The 22,166-nt window shown below is 33.6% G+C and overlaps 2 protein-coding genes across 2 annotated transcripts; both read left to right on the top strand.

Moving 5' to 3' along the window:
• The first annotated feature begins 1,488 nt into the window (after positions 1–1,488).
• LOC132049285 (cytochrome b561 and DOMON domain-containing protein At3g25290) lies at positions 1,489–2,350 on the top strand. Its single transcript, XM_059440036.1, has one exon. It carries the CDS (start codon positions 1,524–1,526, stop codon positions 2,244–2,246), a length of 723 nt encoding a protein of 240 aa, XP_059296019.1. The 5' UTR covers positions 1,489–1,523; the 3' UTR covers positions 2,247–2,350.
• Positions 2,351–19,443: 17,093 nt separating this feature from the next.
• LOC132062292 (uncharacterized mitochondrial protein AtMg00810-like) lies at positions 19,444–19,920 on the top strand. Its single transcript, XM_059454891.1, has one exon. The coding sequence runs from the start codon at positions 19,444–19,446 to the stop codon at positions 19,918–19,920; it is 477 nt and encodes a 158-aa protein (XP_059310874.1).
• The last annotated feature ends 2,246 nt before the right edge of the window (positions 19,921–22,166 follow it).

Here is a 22,166-nt window from a genome sequence, read left to right as displayed (position 1 = left end):
GAGTTGCGTTTGGTTATAGTTTTTGCAAAGAATATTTGGTTGTTTAAATGTACTAAAAGTGAAAACAAGTTTTTTTTTTGTGATTTTTAAATTCCAAATCAAGTTGTATTTGAGATTTCCATGATCAAACATTGATTTTCAAATAAAGTGAACAAATTTTCCGGAAACAATTGAAAAAATTTCATGGCCAAACCGGCCCGATATTCTTTAGATAAGCCCTGAAAGGGAAAAGGGAAGAAGAAAAAAGAAAAAGAGACTTAAGGGTTCCTGACCTCATGGTTGAAATACTGGCAAATATAAAAATTGTCTTCTTTTTCCTTTTACCTTAATTTTTTCTAGAAGGTAAAAAAACTCCTGATGCTTCTTCTATGCTGATTGGAAATCTTTCTAGTTTTACATGAACCCAGGGGCGGATCTAGGGCCCGTCGATATATAAATTTTGAACACCCTAAAAAAAGAAAAGAGGTTGGTAAAGTGGTTTAGGATGTTCAAAATTCACCTTGAGGTTTTGAGTTCAAATCTCACTACATTTTTATTTTTCGAATTTGAAAATCTTAGATCCGCCATTGCGTGAACCCAATTTGGATTTCGTTTGAAAAAAGCATCTTTTCTCTACGATTTCTTTGTCATTGATGATTCAATATCGTTCCATTAGATAGTAAATTATTTTTGTAATAAAAAAATTGCCTCCTTTACTTGCAAATTTCAAAAATCCACTTTGACGAGCATAAAAATATCAAAGAAATCAAAAGATAATAAAGGAATATGGTGAGATAAATGTAATCTCTCAACTCTTTACAAGAACTTTTGGGTCCGAATTTAAGAATGAAAAAATTTCTAGTAAATAGAGGTTTTCCTTCCAATGCGGAGAATCAAAATTAATCAGGCCATGGATAACAAATACCGAATATAATTATAAAAGTATACAAAAGAAAAAGGGGAATGCGCATTTGCTTGTACTAGCTTCCGTTCCTTAACAAGAAATTCTTAAGAGTCACATGCGCTTATTTGACATCGTGCTGTGTGTTCATCTCATAATGTACAAAGGAATAAATCGTGGATGGAAAAAGTTGACTAAATATACAACTTTTTTATTTACACGTTCCTAGCATATCCACTTGTGTATTGTGTCCTTCCTATTTCCTTCTTGGCCATATCATGTGGCTAATGGCTTCCACACTCCCCCAATTTACAGGGCGGATTTAGCATACCGACCTCATATAAAATTCAATTTTTTCAATATAGAGTATAAATTTTATATGTAAAAACTATACAAATTATAATAAAATTAGTAAATATAAATTCATAGCTTTAAAAATATAATGAATTCAATACTAAAAATCTTAAATGTTAAACTTATAAAACTTTAAATTTTAAATCCGTCCTTGCCCAATTTTTCCAAGCCCACCACTTCTCCACATTCCTCCAACCTTTCCCTATAAAACCCCCCAATATCCCAAAATATCCTCTTAACACTCTTTTAACACTATCACATTTTGCTAAAAAAAAAAAACAAAAAAAAGATGGCCTCTCATCTTCACCTCTTCCTTACCTCCTTACTTGTTCTTCTCTTCATCTCACCTTCCACATCTCTCACATGTTCTTCCCAAACTTTCTCAGCCAACACAAAATTCACCAATTGCACTGATCTTCCTTTTCTCAAATCTTTCCTCCATTGGACATTTGACACAACCAAACACACCCTATCTATTGCCTTCATTGCTTCTCCAGCTTCACCTGATGGTTGGATTGCTTGGGGCATTAACCCTCATGCCCCAACTATGCTTGGGACACAATCCCTTATAGCATTTAAAAATGCCAAAGGCTCCGTAATTGTTAAGACGTACAACCTTACGTCTTATAAATCAATTACGGAGTCTAAGCTTTTGTACAATGTTCTTGATTCCAAAGCAGAGTCGTCATCTGCTGGGGTTATGAGAATATTTGCCACGTTGGAGTTGCCTGAAAATACGACGACAGTGAATCAGGTCTGGCAGGTGGGACCCGCGGTTAAAGATGGAATGCCAGTGATGCATAAGCTTGAGGCTGATAATTTGAAATCTAAAACTACTTTGGATTTGGCTACTAGTGAAGGGAATAAGAATAATAATGGTACGGCTAGTACTAGTAATAGTAGTAGTGGGCAAAGTGGAAAAGAAACTGGAGGATCTTCAAGAATGTTGAAGAGTGAAACTAGTGTTTTTGCCTTCTTGTTCTTCCTTGGAGTTGTGCTTTTGCAGCTTTAGATGCGGTTCAAGTTTTTGTCCTTTTCTTGTATTACTATTGTTTTCTGTTTTGGCGATGTAATAACGACTGTTAGTGGTAGTGCACAATTAAACCAGTTTACAAATATTTCAGATTTATGTTTGATTGTATACATCTTATAGTAATGTTCATCTTTCATTCTAATCTTTACACATGTTTTTCAATTTCATCTTTATAAATCCCAAACAAAGTGTTTTCTTCTTTTCTTTGCAAGAAAATATGATAAAACATAACTCCATCTTCAACTTTTAAACTCATAAATTTTAAGTAAGAGTGAAAAATATTTGGAATCTATGGCTAAACTTAATGTGTATAAACTAAAATTTCATATTTAAGTTCTTTATTTTGTTAATCTGTTCCGAAAAGAAGAAAACTTATCTACATTGAAAATTCTTTGACTTTAGATTTTTTATTTTATCTTTACTGAGTTAATGAGATCACTTATTATACAAAAGTCGCATCATAATTAAGATTACAAATTATAAAAACATTTTTGATGCGTATGTGTTAGAAATAGAGAAAGAGAGAGAGAGAGTCTAGAGTAGTATTAAAAGGAGGTTGAAATGCTGATAGGTGTGAGCTGTGACAGTGTGGGGCACAATTTATTTCCGCTACCGAGGGGCAAGAAATAATGATGCTCCATAACTTCCATTTAATTTGCGTCCCGTTCTATTCTGTAGAAATATGTCAATCAAATAAGTATAAAGTTTTGCGGTGAAAAAGACAAAGATGCTAGTACAAGAAAATGAACATAGATTAAAATCTTGAGTATGATGTACTATATTCTTTTTCTTTTCGGGTGGCAGACATGGAAGAGATGACATAGAATTATGGAAAAGGACAAGTATTGATATGGTAAAAGGCCTAAATAGCAATTTAACTTTAGCCGTTTTAAAATTTACGTAAGAGTATGTCTTATCTAATTATAATTAAGTTAAAAAAAATCATATGCATATTTATTGATTTTATATAAATATTGAATGCTAGAAATTTTTATGAGAGTGATTTATTATCGGTTTGGTACTAGACCTTGTTTTAAGATGTAAGATAGGTGTTGTATTAATTAGATCCTACCTACTCAATCGTCTACTTTACTACATTTATTTATGGTGCCTATATTAGTTGGATGATGGAATTAATAATCCTTTATGTATGAGCTCTTCTTTTCTTTTAACGAAAGAGGTATCTTAAAGTTGATCTTTCCACCACAAAAGGGAGAAAAAGAAATAGAATAAGAAAAAGAAAAGTAATGTTATAATGCTTCTGTAAAGAAAAGAGAGCAAAACAAAATCTTTAAAGAGCAAAACAAAGTATCACAAGACCCAATTATATCTTACTATTCTCGATCTATATCAAGAATGTGAGGACCTTTTTTAATTGACTGTGACGACTCGTTATGTCTTTTTTTTGATTAATTATTGCATTACAAAGCGATTGTTTGCTTTTTCAATTATAGAATATTGAATCATGTGGCATGAACGTGTTCTTGACGTACTCTCCGGAGGTCAAGCAGTTGTCCATGCTGTAATTTTGCGTTTCTTTGCATGTGCAAAAAAGTATTCCACATAGCATAATATTTACATATGACTTATATGCACGATAAAATATTGTAAGTGATAAAATGACTTTGTTTTAAAATTTATTGAGATTCAAGTTTCAACCTTTTACTGCTTTAATTTATCAAAAAAAAAAAAAAACAGGTTGCTCAATAACTTGTACTTCATAATTCTTAAAATAAAAATGAGATAGTGAAAATACCTCTGTTTTTGTACATTTTAGATACACTCGCAAATCGCAATGCAAGCTTTGCAGTTATTAAAACATGTAAGCGGATAGCAAATTACGTTAAATGGACTTTTCTTTTCAGATCCCCGCTTTAACCTTAAGCGTAATTAGAAAGTTGTTACGTACGCGACCAAGTTTTTGGATTGGCCGTGAAAATAAACATAGCGAAAACGCAAGTAAAGTTACAGTAAATAGACCCTTGCAGGGGCGGATCCACGTGGTTTCAATTGAACCCACTTCGTCCGGAAATTTACTGTTTATAGAAGGAAAAATATTACTAAATCTCGTATATAAAAGCGATTGAATCCGATTGATACAAGCTTTGGGTCTGGAGCAATGGTCAAGTGGGTTTATTCCACAGCCACAATGTGGGATCGATTCTCTTTTATAACATTGCACAGGCTGTTTTTTGTTGTTTTTGGGTCAGTACTCCTAGGCACGGCAATTGGCCAACCATTTTACGGAAAGAAAACAAAACAATTGACCATTAGACCAACTATATTGAATTAATGCTAGTCAACTGCTAGCTTAGTAAAATTTATTACTTTTATATTGTCTTTCTTTATTCTATTTCATCTTTTATATTTTGATTTCTTACTCAAATTCAATAATAATATTCTAAAATCTATTTTAGTTCAAACAAAAATTAAACTTTTTATAAATTGAATTTTGGTACTCTTTTCATAATTTTTTGCTACAACATGCAACTATATTTGTTGAAACTATATATAGTTTGTAGTTTATTTTAATTTAGTTAATTTTTATATTATTTTTTTTTGTTTAAAACATTTTAATATTGTCTTTTGTTCGTAAATAACACTGATAATTATAAATGATTTTGTTAATTACATAGAGCTATTAATTTTTAAATTCTTGTTGAAGTAAATTTTTTAAATTAGATAGATATGTTTAATAATAAATGTAAATATTTTTTGTGATTCTTTTAAAAAAAAAAATTCTCAACTTTGTTAAATAAAAAAGAGTGGAGTTTAAAATAACTTTATTTTTATGTTACATTACTAACAAAAAAGAACAAATAAAAGAGCAGCTGGCAAATCTAGCGTGTTATGCTTGACGTTGCTTACTTTATTAGTTATCACCATCGATCCTTATTCAGTAATTGAACCCGCTTGTATAAAATTTTGGGTCCGCTGGGACCTTTGTTATCCTAAGCGATAGCCTTCCTCGACATACAAGATAATTGGAAATTAAACCTGGGTTGCCTTTTTTTTTTTTTTTTTTTTTTCAGACCCCAAATCAGATATTTAATTTTTGTGGTCAGCTCTATCAAATTGAAGATTTGGCAAGTTTTAATTTTAGGTGTTGTGGCTTCACTTATCCAATTGAAAAATGGGTATATGTTCAATTTATATATGATATTAAAATTAAATCACTATTACTGTATGCTTAGAATAGTCCGTCGTAGTATTTATTATTGCATTATTACGTTTTTAAGAGAAAGGAGATACCTAAAAATTTCAATAATGGCGAGGATAACATGCAGAATCCAATAATGTCCAAACAAATCTGCAATTTACCGAACCTAACGTAGACGTAAAGTCCCTCTAATTCTGGGCTTTTGCCGGGTTAAGAGGTAAGTATTTCCCACGATCTTGACGCCTTATAAATAGTAAAATTACCGTTAGAGATTCGATGCGATGTTGAAATTCATACTCATGCGTTACATATTTGACATACTTTTCTTACTAATCTGTTCTAAAAGGTAATAATACATTACCATATTTTCTTTATAAAAATCTTTTATAGTTGTAATGTTATGACGTGTATAACACCATTAGTTTCAAAAATTCAATAATCACATGCCGGGGTGGGGACAGAATTTTCACAACATCCATTATATATACATAACAAAAATTTGACCTTGTATATATAGTATAATTATCCCCGAAACCCCTTCCGCCACTCCAGCTTTGCCTGTTGTCACACAAATGTTATGACCTACATAGCAGACCAACTTTTTCTTTCTTTATTACTAAAATTTATGCCAAAGTCAAATTATAACCAATAAGAAGTAAAACAAAGGGTTTAACAGTTATGTATAAAAATGTCGAAATTGGAGCTATGACTATTGAAAAATCACAACAACCTCGTGGATCTTTTATTTAATATAGCTGAATAATTTGACTAGCTGGAGCTATTGTTACCTTCTTTTAAGGTCTTCCTTAATTAATGTCATCCGCTGCCCTACTCAACAAAATGGAACAGATTTAGTTGAGGATTGGGAAATGAAAGAAAGTAGACTAGGTGGCCTTTGCTTAATTCTGTTTTTGTTGAAGAATTTACTTAATTAACTTATATAGGGAGCATTATGAATTGAGACCTTAAGCTTGTGAAAAAACCTAATATGAATTTTAGAGCTATTAATATTAGGAAGATACGGCTTAACTAGATTTTTGTTATGTATCTAAGAGTCATCCTTACAGAAATATAAGTGTCCTTGTGTAATTGTAACTAATTAAGTTAGAATTGAAAAAACATTTCCTAATTTAGCTAAGATCTCCTCACAAATTTTCCTTCAATTTGAAGACTTCTTCTTTCTTAGTTGAATTTTTAAATTCTAGTTATCAACTTTGGGTCAGAGGTCTTTATATTTATTTCTGCCATCAATTGCTACAGATGTAGCATTATATTGAAGTAGTTTGCTACAACTTTGGTAGGTAGGCCTTGTTTAATGGATCACTCCATTATTATTGATGCATGGCAGCAAACATTATGTTATTTTGTCTTACAGCTATCAACAATGACTTGTTAAACTTGTTACCGAGACTTATATTAAACACAAGGATCAGATCATACAAGGATCTTGCTTTTGGAACTCAACTAATCACACATGCAATTACCTTTAAAATTAAAGTTAATGAACCAAAACATAATGAACTTGCCATCCGTGCAACCTCAGTCATGGCCTTCACATTTTTCTGTCCAACAAAAAAGGAGAACTTGGTCGGTTTCAAGCATTGAATGGAGTTCTTCCCTTTTGATTTATTTCTTTGCATGTGCAGTGTGCTCCCGAAGTTCTTGGTTAAATTTGGCATTGTTCAAACGTACTTTTTTCATGAAAATGGACCCAATTTGGTGAGAAAGAATCATTACTTTTGGTGACTAAATGACTGATGGAACATTGAGGTAGCAAAGTTTTGACACGGAGTGGTTATAAGGACCCATTTTAATTACTTATCAATTTGATCATCCTAACATCATCATGACATGCAACTCCCTTTCATATCTCCGTCTATCTCGTGGGGTTACAATTCAGTCCTTCCCCTTCCCCACCCCGCCCTCCCGCCCCCACACAGACACACCCCCTTAAAAGAAATAAAATGAAAAATAGTAGCGAAATTAAATTTTTTAACAAGGGTATATTTGAAAATAAAAAAATAAAGCAAACTTACATAGACAGTTAACACACTTGACTATCACGAGGATCAATAATTCAACAATAACATATATGACAATTGAGCTATGGGGAAGGTGGGATGTACGCAAATCTTATCTCTATCTTTGTGACGATCAATAAATCACATATTAAAAATATTATTTTGCCTATTTGTATAATGTAATTATCCGCCAATGTCCCGAACAAATGGGAAACTGATAAGGTCCCCCAGCGTAATATAAATAACCTGTTTAATCCCTTTTTAACATAAAAATTGACTTTCTCTTTAAAAACAAAAAGGAGCTAAAGTTGAAGACCAATTATACCTTTAGAATACGTATAATGGCTTGAATCTTTTTATCCGAGCTTTTTTGTTCATTTCAAAAGGAGGTCACCCCATAAAAAAAAAAAAAAAAAAAAAAAAAAAACGAAAAGTTAAAATGCAATAAAATAAAAAGGAGGAAACAAAAATTTTTTTAAAAAAAAAAATACACACACACACAAGACCCAATTAGGTCTTTCTCAATCAGTATCTAGACTATGACTAATCTTAATTTGGTTTTACATTGAGTACATTGATGTCACAATTGCTTGACTTCCTTTTCCGAACCCCCATTGAACGTTTTATTTGACGTACTCTCCGGAGGCCAAGTAATTGCACATGCATTGTTTACTGGATCCTTGCAATTTACTCGTCCACTTTTATGCAATCTCCCTTTCACTTTTATGTATGTGCATCAATTAATGATTTCCTCTTATGGATTAGAATAACAAATTAGTCAGTCTTAACAATGGATAAATATGAACAATTGATAGGATTCGATTCATTTTAGTAATCTCAAGGTCCTGATTGAAAGGCATGGTTGCGAGAACCTGTCTGGGTTGAGTAATCCTCTTTCATGTCGAGTTTTCAAAATTCACTGGGAGGGAGAACAAACGGACTCTTGAAAATCTCTAAAAAGATATATTTATGATATTTCGAGTGTCATCAGACAAAGATTTATTTTTAATATGATACAGAAGAGATAATGTTTAGAAGGTCCAATTCTTTTAGTGAAAATTTAATATAAGGGGGCTTCTAACTTGACCCATGGAGCAGCTTTAGACCTCTATCTATTTCTCTCTTCAGCCTCTTGAAAGTATCGTTTCTGTATATATGCTCCAACACAACTGTTCAGCTTGTTGAGTGTTGAGCCTCTCGCTTTCATGCCCTCTATTAAGCTTGGTAAGTCTCTATCTCAACAAAAGAAAAAGAAAAAAAGAACTTCAATATAAGGGAGATCATAGACATACATTCGGCATTAATCTATGATTAAAGAAGGTTGAGGTATCGAGAGCTCAATTAAAAAAGTACTGACTAATAATTGTATGTCAAAATTATGTCTGCATTTAGTGGCGCGACCTCAGAAATTTATTTAAGGGGATTCAAATTGATGTTAGAATGTGACAGTTGAGATTTGAGTATGTGATCTAAAGCGATTTTTGAACTGCTTTTACTGCTACACCAGAATTTTCCTTTATCGAGGAGATGCAGGAGCTTCTATATAACAAAAATAATTATTTATAGGTGGGTTTAGCAACACAGGCAATCCACCTCCAAGGAAATGAATAATAAACAATATTCCCCCATTGGAATATTTTCTTTTTAAAACATTTATTTTATTTTCTGTTTTTTTTTTTTTTTAAACCCTCCCCCCCGCGGCCGGCACAATAGAAGCTCTCCATTTCACAACTTTAGAGTTGGAAGGTATTTACTGTTGAGTTTAAAGTCCACAAATGCATTAAGTAAGGGACTTTAAAGGTGAAGTATGAATTGGGAAATGGAGGGAAATGAAAAGTTGAAAAAACAACCTTTCAAGTGAAAGACTTCTCCCACATTGGTGGTTGAAAGTGTTATGTGTGTGCTTATATTGCCAACACATTCTCTAACTCATAAAGGGTTGAGAAAGGAATACCCTCGCGCCGTATTTCTGGCCGCTACTTCTAATTTAACTTAATTAATTAAATTCGCGGAATTATTTTTTCTTTCCAACGGAATTAATTCCCAACGGACATAACGATGACCAACGGTCATCTCATTCACCGAATGCACTTCCACACCCGTTCGATCAAAATAACTGGCTATAAATTTTCAGAGCCTTCGCCTCATTTTTTACGCACTGAAAACGAAAAACTGCAAAATTGTTTGCTTTCTGAAAATGCATTTTCCCCCCTCATACTGCATTCTTTTCAAACACCAAAAACATGTAGTGTCGTGGATTGCTACCATTCGTTGAGTTGTCAAATTCTACAATTTCCATTGCCGGTGCGGCGTAATAGAATTTCGTTTTTATCCTGAAAGAATTAATCCAAACCTTTAGCAATCGGAGGGGATTAAATTCTTTAAAGAATACGCTTTTTCACGTGCTCGAAATAAACATATTGTCCTTTAGTTTATGTAAACAGATTACTATTTGATTAACAGGAATCACATTTACCATCTGAGCAACCCCTCTTGTCACATTGAAAAAATAATGACGCGTTAATACTTATCAAATATTTCCGTGACAGTATAACATTGTATCCAGGTTAAAATCAAACTCCTCTTCAAGATGGAAATTAATTCACCTACCATAATCAGTTCAGAGGTAGAAAAGCTAAGCATTTCTATACAAGTCAGACGCGCAGGCACAACTCCTAACTACTTTAGGACTACTCAGATAACTATGACACTGAACCACGCAGTATATCTAATTCTCCACATGTTCCTTCAATGTCACATAGTGAACCCAGGCCTGAGTTAATTCCTAAATCACATACGGCTTCACAAGTTTATTTTGTTTTTTAATCATCAAAATATAACTCAACATGAACAGCTAAAATGATCCAACTACCTACAGAAATCATTATAAATAGGGGCATTTAATTAAGCTAGCACTATATTGGAGTGGTCTGAAAAACAGGTCACATATTTGGGTAGTCAAATTTTGTTACGTGAATATGCTACACTTGATTGAATGAATGATCCCCATTTAAAGGATCATTTAAAACAAAGCCATCATTGATGAAGCATGGCAGCCAACATCATGTTATTTTGTCTTACAACAGAAATGAGTACAATAATGTACAATATTCGGACATGCTTCGGACAACCGAAGGTCATTCACAAAGGCAATCATCATTAGCGGTTGAGTTTAAAGTTTTTTGTGCTCAATAGTAAGTAAATTTTTATAGTAACATTTGGTTAAGTTTACTATGATACTGGCCGGATAAATTTTCATATATAATAAGTCAAATATGGTCACCTGAAAATAAAAACTTCATTACTAATTTACTATAATGAACCAAAAAACTTGATGATATGAAACAAAATTTATACTATCGATACATATAATGTAAATCCTTAATGGCTAATTTATCCATAACCAAGAACTTGCACGGTATTCTTCGATGTGGCTTTTATATATAATCACTGATGGATGCAGCCCTATAAATTAAGACGACCAACGCTGATTATAAATATATATATATATATATATATATATATATATATTATGTTCAAAATACGATTAATATAACATTTAGAACTTTTGTGCTCCATATCTAAAACTTTATTATATTCGGGTTGGCTACTTAAAATTTATTAATACTTTTAAAAGAGAAGACTTGTTTAAAAGAAAACTATTTTCCTCTCTTGAGATAAAACAATAATATTTAAGCATCGCTTGATACTTTCAATTTTAATTCGATTAATTTAAAGGTAAAATACTTATTATTTTTTATCAAATTTTGATTTGGATAATTCTAATTCAAATTGTTAAATTAATTTTACATGTTTAAAACGAAACAAAGTAGAAATTGATTTTCTATTTAAACGAACAAATGCTATCTTTTAATTTTTGATAAATATTCTCGGTTTAGCTCATTTTACTTGTCATTTATCTTTTGCATGGTTTTTTAAGGAAATGTGAATTAAAATTATAATTTGACTAATTTACCTTATTCATTATTTGATCTTCATTTGATATTAATATCTTTTCACATTTATTAGAGTAAGAATAAAAATAAAAAAGTAATTAAATTCTATCTTATTTTAAAATATAAATATTTTAAGTATATTTATTTTAGTAAACATAACAAATAAATGACATATGAATAGCAAATATGCAATTAAATATTTTGAAGAAAAGTAATAATATTGGCCCATATGTTTCTTGTCATAATTTCATTTGCTCCTACTAACGGGTTAATACGCATGCCAAGAAATTCAATCCACTATTATTGACTTGATGGGGATCTTTGGGAATTCCGAATAATATTTGATTTTTTCATATATGGGGTGCACGTTTTTTTTTTTGACGTTGTTTTTTGTTTTTTTTTTTTTTTTAATATGGGGTCCACATTTTTTTTTCATGAGTTTGGAGAGGGTGGGGTCCACTTTTTTTCTTTTTTTTTTTTAATATTGCTTGACGTTTTTAGTATGGGGTCCACTTTTTTTTTTTTTTTTTTTTAAAAAGTGGCCCGTACGATTTAAAACCGACGCTCTATATAGTAGAAAAATAGAAATATAACAAAGTATTTCTATCTACTTTTTAGAAGAGTTGGTAATATAAAGTATAAAATGTTATTTTTTTGCCCTTAAATAAAAAAGTGGGTGGGACCACAAAGGATTTTTTTGCCCTTAAATAAAAAAGTGGGACCGAACACCGGATTACGTGCTCTATAAACCGAATACTCTTCTATATAGTAGTAAAGTAATACATATATTATATTCAAAACACGATTAATATAACATTGTAGTTTGTGCTCTGTATCCAAAATTTTATTATATTAGTGTTTGCTACGAATACAAAGTTGACAAAAATTTATTAATACTTTTTAAAAGAGAACACTTATTTAAAAGGAAACTATTTTTCTCTCTTTGAGATAAAACAATAACAATATTTAAGCATGTCAATACTTTAAATTTTGATTCGATTAATTTAAAGGTGTAAAATATTCTATTGTTAATGTATGTAGATTGGGCCTAAACAATACCTATTATTTTTTTATCAAATTTTAATTTGGATAATTCTAATTCAAATTATTATATTAATTTTACATGTTTAAAATGAAACAAAGTAGAAATTTAATTTTCTATTTAAATGAAGAACTTCTATTTTTTAATTTTTAGTAAATATTTTTGGTTTAACTCATTTTACTTGTCATGTTATCTTTTGCTCGATTTTTTAAGGAAACGTTAATTAGAATTATAATTTCACTAATTTATCTTATTAATTATTTGATCTCCGTTTAATATTATTTTTTTTCTTTTATGACATTAATCTCTTTTACATTTATTAGAGTAAAGAAAAAAATGAAAAAGTAATTAAATTCTATCTTATTTTAATATATAAGCATTTTAAGTATGTTGTTGTACAATAATTTCATTTTGTCACTAATGGGTTGATATGCATGTAAATGAATCCATCATTATTGATTCAACGGATACTTTGAAAATTACGAATATTGTTTGATTTTTTAATATGGAATGCACTTTTTTTTTTGACATTGTTTGTTTTTTTAATATGGATTCACTTTTTTTTTTTTTTTAATATTGCTTGATTTTGTTAATATGGGGTCCACTTTTTTTCCCCGTGAGTTTGGAGATGGTGGGTTTCACTCTTTTTTTTTTTTTTAAATATTGGTTGGTGTTTAATATGGGGCCCACACTTTTTAAAAAAAATATTGGTTGGTGTTTCATATGGGGCCCACACTTTTACACTTTTTTTTTTAGTGGAATGGACGACGAAAAAGTTGAGCCAACCGGCTCTTCTAATATGTGATTCACTTTTTTTTTTTTTAATATTGCTTGATTTTGTTAATATGGGGTCCACTTTTTTTTCCCGTGAGTTTGGAGATGGTGGGTTCCACTTTTTTTTTTTAATATTGGTTGGTGTTTAATATGGGGCCCACACTTTTTTTTAAATATTGATTGGTGTTTCATATGGGGCCCATACTTTTACACTTTAAAAAAAAAAAAAAAATGGAATGGACGACGAAAAAGTCGAGCCAACCGACTCTTCTATATAGTTAAAAAATATTTATGATACATCGTCCTAAACAAAACTAGTCTTTAATACACGCAAGAACAAATTGTTAAAATTATTCGGACTTGTATAAAGCAAAAAAAAAAAAAAATTGTGAAAATTATTAGGCGGTTTCACTAGTTGTTGATGTGTAAAGAAAAAAGAGGAATTTGGTAAAACTTTGAATTGAATTTTTTTCCAAGTTACAGCTCTATTCTCTGTTTTCTGTCACGGAGTTCTTCGTCAAGGAATATTCTAAAAGTACTTTAGATGAAAAGGGCCCCAACTTGACGAGAAAGAATTACTCATTTTGGTGACAAATGAGTGATGGAACGATGAGGTAGCTACGTGTAGACTCAAAAGTGGTTTTACAGATACATCTTATTAATAATAAAACGGGAAAGGGTCATATATACCCCTGTACTCCCTCAAATTAGTTGTCCGGATCCCCTGTTTCACTTTTTGCCTTTATATACCCTCACCGTTAACGAAAGGGTCATATATACCCCCGACGTTAACGACCCATTTAACGGTGACACGTGTCACAATCAACGCCCACCTCTTTTAAGTTTTTATTTAATTAAATATTGGACTGCCATTATTTTTTTAACTCAAACCCGCCCCATTACTCGACCCATGACCCCCAATTCTAATACCGAATGAAGTAGAGTAACTTTCTTCTTCACCAACATATTTCTCCATTGACATAAGCTCAACAATGTCCAATTAAGCTCAACGTCCAATTAAATTTTGAAAGATGAGCTTTAAGTTAAACTTACTCTTCTTCCTCATTTCTCTATTTGCCGTCTCTCACTCTAATCTTTATGTTGATTTCCCTTTTTTTCCCATCTCCCTCCCCGCAAAAAGCTTCCAATATCTTCTCCGTCTCTTTAAAAATTACATTTTGTTTTACTCAACAATCATTGTATCTAATTCCTTGGTGCATTAATTTGTAAATGGGTCCTCCATAAATTATAGAGAATTGTGAATGGGTTACTTAAAGAGGGCATAAAATGTTTTGGGATGGAGGATTAAGTTTGGGTGGGTTTTAAAAGCAATTTTAGGGTGGTTATAAAATGTTTTTTGGTTGGGTAGTGGATTAAAAAAAAGGAAAAGAAAAATGTTAATGTCGTTTAAATTGTGACACGGTGTCCGTTAAATCGCTTAACGCCGGGGTATATATGACCCTTTCGTTAATTCGAGCGAGTATATAAAGGCGAAAAGTGAAACAGGGGATCCGGACAACTAATTTGAGGGAGTACAGGGGTATATATGACTCTTTGCCGATAATAAAATGGTCGAATTTGTTCTTGTATCAGCAATCTAGCAACTTAATTTGCCGTTAAACTTTCTGTGGTCGTTTGGTACGCGGACAAAATTATCCCGGTATTATAATTTCAGAATTATAATCCCGAAACTAATTTATCCCATATAAAAGATGGGATAAAATAATCTCAAGGTTAATGGGATAAAATAATCTCAAGGTTAATGGGATAAGGTGGGATATCTCATCTTTAATCATTAGCATGATCACTACTGAGTTAATTTGAGTTGTGAGTTGTGTACATTGTGCCTGGTACAATCCAATTAGTTAGTGGCATAGTCGGTTCATTAGGTTGTTGATCAAGTAGTTAGTTATAGATATTTTCATATGTTGATCACTGCATTATATAAGCAGTTGCACAATTGTAAATTGTAATCAACACACACATTTCATTCTCTTCTATTCATCCCAATAATATCTTCTCTCCCTCTCTTTTCTCATACCTTCTTCCAACTGTTCTTCATCTACTTACAAGTTTTGATTCATTAGCTTTATAATCAGCTCCTATGGCAGCTGGTTAAGTTTGTTTGATCAATGTTTTAATGGAGTAACTGAAAGTTATCATGGTATCAGAGCAGGATTGAATGGATCTAGGGAGTCTTTTCGCAAAATTGAGCAAAAAAAAGGAATCGAGAGATTTATCAAGTTTTCTGGCATTCGATACAGTTTGAGCATGTTTTGTTTTCTGATTGTAAGTGCATCTTGTTGAAACCTGTTTGTTGCTGCATTTGTGGTGTTTGTTGTTGCATTTTAAGTCAAGTTTTGATATATTAAGATTGATAGATGGTAAATCCAACTGAAACTATGGAGAATGCTACAAGTGTGAATTCTGATAGCCCGACAGTTGACTATAATCATCCACTTTATCTGCATCCTTCAGATGCACTTAGTTCCTTATTGATAGAAATTCAACTAAGTGGAATGGATAACTATATGTTGTGGAGTTGAGCAATGAAGCTTGCACTCTTGGGAAGAAATAAACTAGGTTTCATTGATGGAACTGTTGTGAAAAGCAACTATCAAGGTGATATGCAGAAAAGGTGGGAAAGATGTAATGCTATAGTAGTTTCATGGCTTATGAAGAATGTGCAAACAGGTTTGCTTAGTGGAATATTATTCAGATCTGATGCATTTTCAGTATGGAAGGACTTGTAGGAGAGGTTTGATAAGGTGAATACCTCAAAGGCATATCATTTGCACAAGGAGATTGCAACAGTTGTGCAAGGTGTGTCTTCTGTATCAGTGTACTACTCTAGACTAAAAGACCTATGGGATGAACATTATTCAATTGCTTTTATACCTGCCTGTAATTGTGAAGAACCTAAGGATTTTGTTGAATACATGGAGAGGCAACAGTTGTTTCAATATTTAATGGGGCTTAATGATGGATATGCTCAAGCTAGGTCACAAATACTAATGATGAATCTTGAGCCTAATGTGAACCAAGCATATGCTGTGATGGTGCAGGATGAGAGTCAAAAGTTATTGGTGGGAAGCAACTGTGTGGTGATAGACAAGTTTCATCCCTGTACTTTTATACACGTCTAAGGGCTCGGTCGGGGTCGGAGTTTCGGGCTCGGGCGGTCACACCATAAGAGAGGAACCACTCTTCCTCATATTGTGAGTTTTGCAACATGAAAGGTCACACAAGAGCAGACTGTTACAAGCTAATGAAGTGTGATTTCTGTTTTCAGAAGGGACATCTTAGAGAAAATTGCTAAAATTGATTGGTTATCCAGAGAATTTTAAAAGCAAGAAGAAGGCAAATGTAGTCACACATCGACTTGCAGGACAAAATGCGGGATACACTCATAGGAGGACTATGGAATCCACTTCAACACCAGTTTTCACCCAAGAGCAGTATAATCAACTTTTGACAATGTTGAATAGGTGCACTACAAGTGATGCAAATGCTAATCTGGCAGGTTATGCAACATATGCTGCTAATTTTGCATGTAATTCACTATATAATAATGAAAATTATCTCAAGGGGATTAAGTGGATCATAGACACAGGAGCCACTAATCACATGATTGGTGATAAAGCATGCTGAAGAATGAAAAAACAATTCGTCTTGCGCAAAGTGCGATTTTCCAACGAGGAGAAAACGGCTAATATTTCCCACGTAGGGAGATTGTGGAACACGGAGGTGATACTATTAGTAATGTGCTATGTGTGCCGGCATTCAGAAGTTTAACCTCTTGTACGTCTGAAATTGACAAAACAACCGCAATCTTGTGCCGTGTTTTTCACGATTTTTGCTTGTTTCGGGATCTCTCTTCATTGGCGAGTGCGAGGGAGCGGTAAGGAACAAGAAGGACTATATGTGATGTATTCTCAGCCTGGCCAAAGGAGTATTATAGGCAAATCTTCTTTTACTGTACAAAATGATGTAGATGCAGCAACATAGCATAGAAGGATGGGACATGTTCCTATGGCAGTTCTAAGGAGAATCCCAGATTTTCAGCATAATAAGTGTTTTGACATTAATAACTGTAGCATCTATCCTCTAGCTAGACAGACTAGAGTACCTTTCTCAATAAGTACTTCTAGAAGTAGTAATTTGTTTCAATTAGTTCATATGGATGTATGGGGGCCTTATAAGGCACTTACACATGATGGCATGCAGTATTTTCTCACTTTAGTAGATGATCACTCTAGATAGACATGGGTTTTCCTGATGGAAGTCAAGTCTGATGTTGTTTTTCTGCTTAAAAACTTTGTTGTTATGGTTCAGACTCAATTCAATAAAAGCATACAAATGTTTAGATCTGATAATGGTTCAGAGTTTTGTAACTATCATTGCACTGATCTTTTCAAGTCTAGAGGTATTGTGCATCAAATTTCTTGTCCATACACCCCACAACAAAATGGGGTGGTGGAAAGGAAGCATAAACATATAGTAGAAATTGCTAGAGCCATTAGATTTCAAGGTTGCTTGCCATCTAGATTCTGGGGTATTTGTGTTGAGTCTACAGTCTACATTATTAACAGAATACCATCTATAGTTCTTAACAAGAAATCACCCTATGAACTAGTATATGGTAAGATGCCAGACTTACAACATATAAGAGTCATTAGCTGTTTATGTTATGCCACCAACTTAGTCAAACAGGACAAATTTGGACCAAAGGCAATCAAAGCAGTCATGATGGGATATGACACTCACCAGAAAGGTTATAGGTTGCTGGATATGGAAAATAACAAATTTTCATCGGTAAGATGACACCTTATCTTGAAAATGTTTTCACTTTCAGCTAAAGGTGATCACTGCGTATCTTAACCATTGCATGATTTATACATTTTTATTGAGGATGATGACTTATCTAGTGATTCTATTATTGCACCTAATATTGAAGCTCCAACTGGGAACCATACTAGCATGGAGATTATTGATACATCAATACCATCGATCAATACAACTCAGGGCAATGATTCCAGGAGATCACAAAGAGGCACAAGACAGCCTATGTGGCATAAAGATTTCATAGTTACTGACACAAGAAGGAGTACACAAAGTCAAAATGCATACCAGTATCCCATAGCAAATGCAGTTTGCTATAATAACTTGTCTATTCCATATCGATGCTTTATCTCAAATTGCTCGGAATCTCCGAGCCTAATTCTTGTGCGTAAGCTATGGATCCTCTTTGGATAGAAGCAATCTGTGGGTTGAAAATCAAAGCGAGAAGATAACAAGACATGGAAGGTGGTTCTGCCACTTTTGAAGAAAGCAATTGGTTGTAGATGGGTTTATATAACCAAATACAAAGCGAATGTGGCACTGTTGAAAGATACAAAGCAAGACTTGTGGCAAAAGGATACAATCAAAGAGAGGGACTTGACTACCAAGAAACCTTTTCACCAGTGGTGAAAATGGTAACAAGAAGACTGTACCATAGTATTGCCGTACACAAATGGCATATACATCAGATGGATGTGTATAATGCCTTTCTTCAAGGAGATTTAAATGAAGAAGCGTATATGCAGCTACCACAAGATTTTAATACTGAAAACAAAACAAATGTACAACCAGCTTACATGCTACTTAAGTCATTACATGAACTTAAGAAGCTTTAAGACAATGGAATATCAAGCTAACCTCAACTTTGGTGGAGTCTGGTTTCACTCAGAGTCATCTAGACTACTCATTATTCATCAAGCACTTTGGTGGAAAGAAAGTGTTTGTACTGATCTATGTTCATGATTTGCTAATTACAGGAAACCAAATCTATATTACAGACCAACTTCAAGATCAAAGACTTAGGAAATCTTAGATTTTTTTTGGGAATAGAATTTGCCGCAAGGACAAAAGGAATTTTAATGCACGGAGAAGTATGCGCTTGAGCTTATTTCGATATGGGATTGGCGGTGAGCCAAACCTCGTTGGAACACAGCTTGAAGCTAATAAGAAACTCACTTCAACTGAAAGCTTCTTGATCAACTTCTAAGTATGCAAGATGAGAATTCAAAAGTGCGGTGAAGATACTGCTTATTGGATGATCCTAGTGTTTATCAAAGACCGGTTGGAAAGTTATTGTATTTTAAAATCTAGGCTGAGCACGATGTATCGTTTGCGCTCAAAAATCTCGGCCGAATTTATACATTCTCCCAAACAGTCTTACATGGAAGCTGCTATTAGAGTGGTCAGATATCTTAAACAAGCACTAGAAATGGGATTGTTAATGTCCTCTAATTCATCCAATCAGTTGCAAGCCTTTTGTGATGCAGATTGGGCATCTTGTTCATCCATTAGAAGGTCAATTAGTGGTTACTTGGTGAAACTTGGGAATTCTCTCATTTCTTGGAAGTCAAAGAAACAAGCAATAATTTCCAGAAGTTCTGCAGACGCAGAATATAGAAGTCTTGCCTCTGTGGTAGCAGAAAGTTATTTGGCTCAATGGTTTATTCAGAGAATTGGGCATTACTATTCGTTACCAGTTAGTGTCTCTTGTAATAGCAAGTCAGCTTTGCAAATAGTCAATCCGGTGTTCCATGAATGTACAAAATATATAGACATTAACTATCATTTCATTGGAGAAAAGATTCAAAATGGGCTCATTCAAACCATTTACTTGGCTTCTATGAGAACTACCAGCTGACATTTTCACTAAAGGGTTGCTAACACCTCAGCATGCTTATCTGATGTCCAAGCTAGGACTTATAAACATATTTGTAACCCCTAGCTTAAGGGGGGATGTTGAGCATGATCAAGGCTGAGTTGTGAGATGTGTACAGGTTGTGCACAACTGTCAATTAGTTAGTGGCATAGTCGGTTAATTAGGTTGTTGATCAAGTAGTTAGTTATAGATATTTTCATATGTTGATCACTGCATTATATAAGCAGTTGCACGATTGTAAATTGTAATCAACACACACATTTCATTCTCTTCTATTCATCCCAATAATATCTTTTCTATCATATCTTTCCAACTCTTATCTTTATCTACTTACAAGTTTTGATTCGTTAGCTTTATAAGGCAGCTGGTTAAGTTTGTTTGATCAATTTTTTAATGGAATAACTGAAAGTTATCATTAACTATAGGCTTCATTTTATACTTTGTTCGATAAAAGGTATAGATTTATTGTGAGATAATTTTATACCTTCTACCAAACATGATACAAAATTAATCACAAAGTTAGTGCTGAAATATACCATCTTATACCGTGTACCAAACTTCGTCTATTATTATTCCCGCTGCAGCAAGAAGTCTTACTTTTGCCCTTGATTTCTAGTGGAGCCTCAACTTATGTGTCATCTTAATTTATAATCAACAGTTGAAGCGTAAATTTGAATCTTTTTCTGGAAAATTTTGAAGATGTAAATCCGCTTATTTCATACTAATTCTATCAATGACAAGAGCAAATTAATGTGAGACGTTTTAGGGTTTCTGTCTTGATTTTCTTACCATATATTGATTTTATTTTTCTCTTTGAGGAAGGACAAAGTATTACCATTTGTCACGACCCGACTTCGAGGGCGGACGTAGCGCCGGTGCTGGCAGCCGGCGCGCGCAGGCACGCGCGTTCTGGGTGAGCCACGTACGTTACATCATACTTTTCGTTCGTCATCATTCTAAGCTCGTGAGCGATAACATATTTATATGCGTCAATGACTTATCTGTCTTCGTATACGGTGGTAGCGAAGCCTGAGCGGAAACAAAATAACGTCCCGAATATGGGCCGACAGGCAGAACACTCTAACCGTATCATAACGATGTCTCGAGCCTCTGAGAAGGTATCGTATCATGTCATATGGGCGGGACGGGACCACGCCGTGCCGGCGAATATATACGCGGGGTATATATCTGCATTGCTTGTTCCGGGGTGAAATGGAGCTGCGCTGTGTAGTCCCCCGAGATAGTACGGCTATGGATCCGTCTGTCTCCCACAGCAGCACGGGCGTGACGCGGCGTCCGCGTAACCAAACAGTGCCGACGCGCATTTAAGGATGTAATCGAGTATGTAAAGCATGATCAATATCAATATGGAAGCATAAAGGATAACATACGAAATAATACATTTGGGAGACGATAGCATCATCATGGCACTTACCGCTTCCATAGGGACGTTCCATTTCTATTTCACACTCGTGTGCATACATTTGTATTCTTGCTCATTTACCTTTCTTCGTATCTACTTTCGTGTTCGTATTCGTTTCTCCTTTCATATTCATGCTCATATCATATACATTGCGTATTTATAGCCCTTACTTGGCACTTACATAATACTTAACGTAGTAAATGCTCATAAAGACGAATATATACAAGATAATTGTACTCATATAGATGTCATACATATAGTATTTATATACTGCCCGGCAACGGGGTTCGAGGTTTACGTGCCCTAGCTCTACCAAGGCTCGGTGCACAGCCCTACCAAGGCTCGAAGTTGTGTATTGTTATTCGTACCCAATCGGTGAATGCGCGCGCGTCGTTATATAATGATATACATGTTTTATATTACTGCCCTACCATATAAGCACATGGGTTCATGATAACCTGCACGGGCATACATACGTATACATATACATACTTATTTACATTCTACCCTACCATGTAACCTGGGGTTCACAATAATAGCCTCTCATAGGCACACACATACATACTAGTCTTCATATCTATCTCTTTCTCTTTACTATCGTCTATTTATACATTCTATCCTTAGTGCATTACTCGTCGTATAAGAAACTTAGTACAATCGTATCCTTGGGCATCATTGGCTTAATAGCTTCTCGAGCCAAGATCATTAGAAAATATCATGAACTCTTGCAAGATTTAAACAATTGGCCCAAGAACCACGCTTATGAAAGAAGGGTTAACACCTTACATACCTTGTCGTGTAACTA

The sequence above is a fragment of the Lycium ferocissimum genome, chromosome 1 (genome assembly GCF_029784015.1).
Source record: "Lycium ferocissimum isolate CSIRO_LF1 chromosome 1, AGI_CSIRO_Lferr_CH_V1, whole genome shotgun sequence".
Lineage (NCBI taxonomy): Eukaryota > Viridiplantae > Streptophyta > Magnoliopsida > Solanales > Solanaceae > Lycium > Lycium ferocissimum.
The sequence above is the reverse complement of the archived record's forward strand: the minus strand, read 5'-3'. Positions and strand labels throughout refer to the sequence as shown.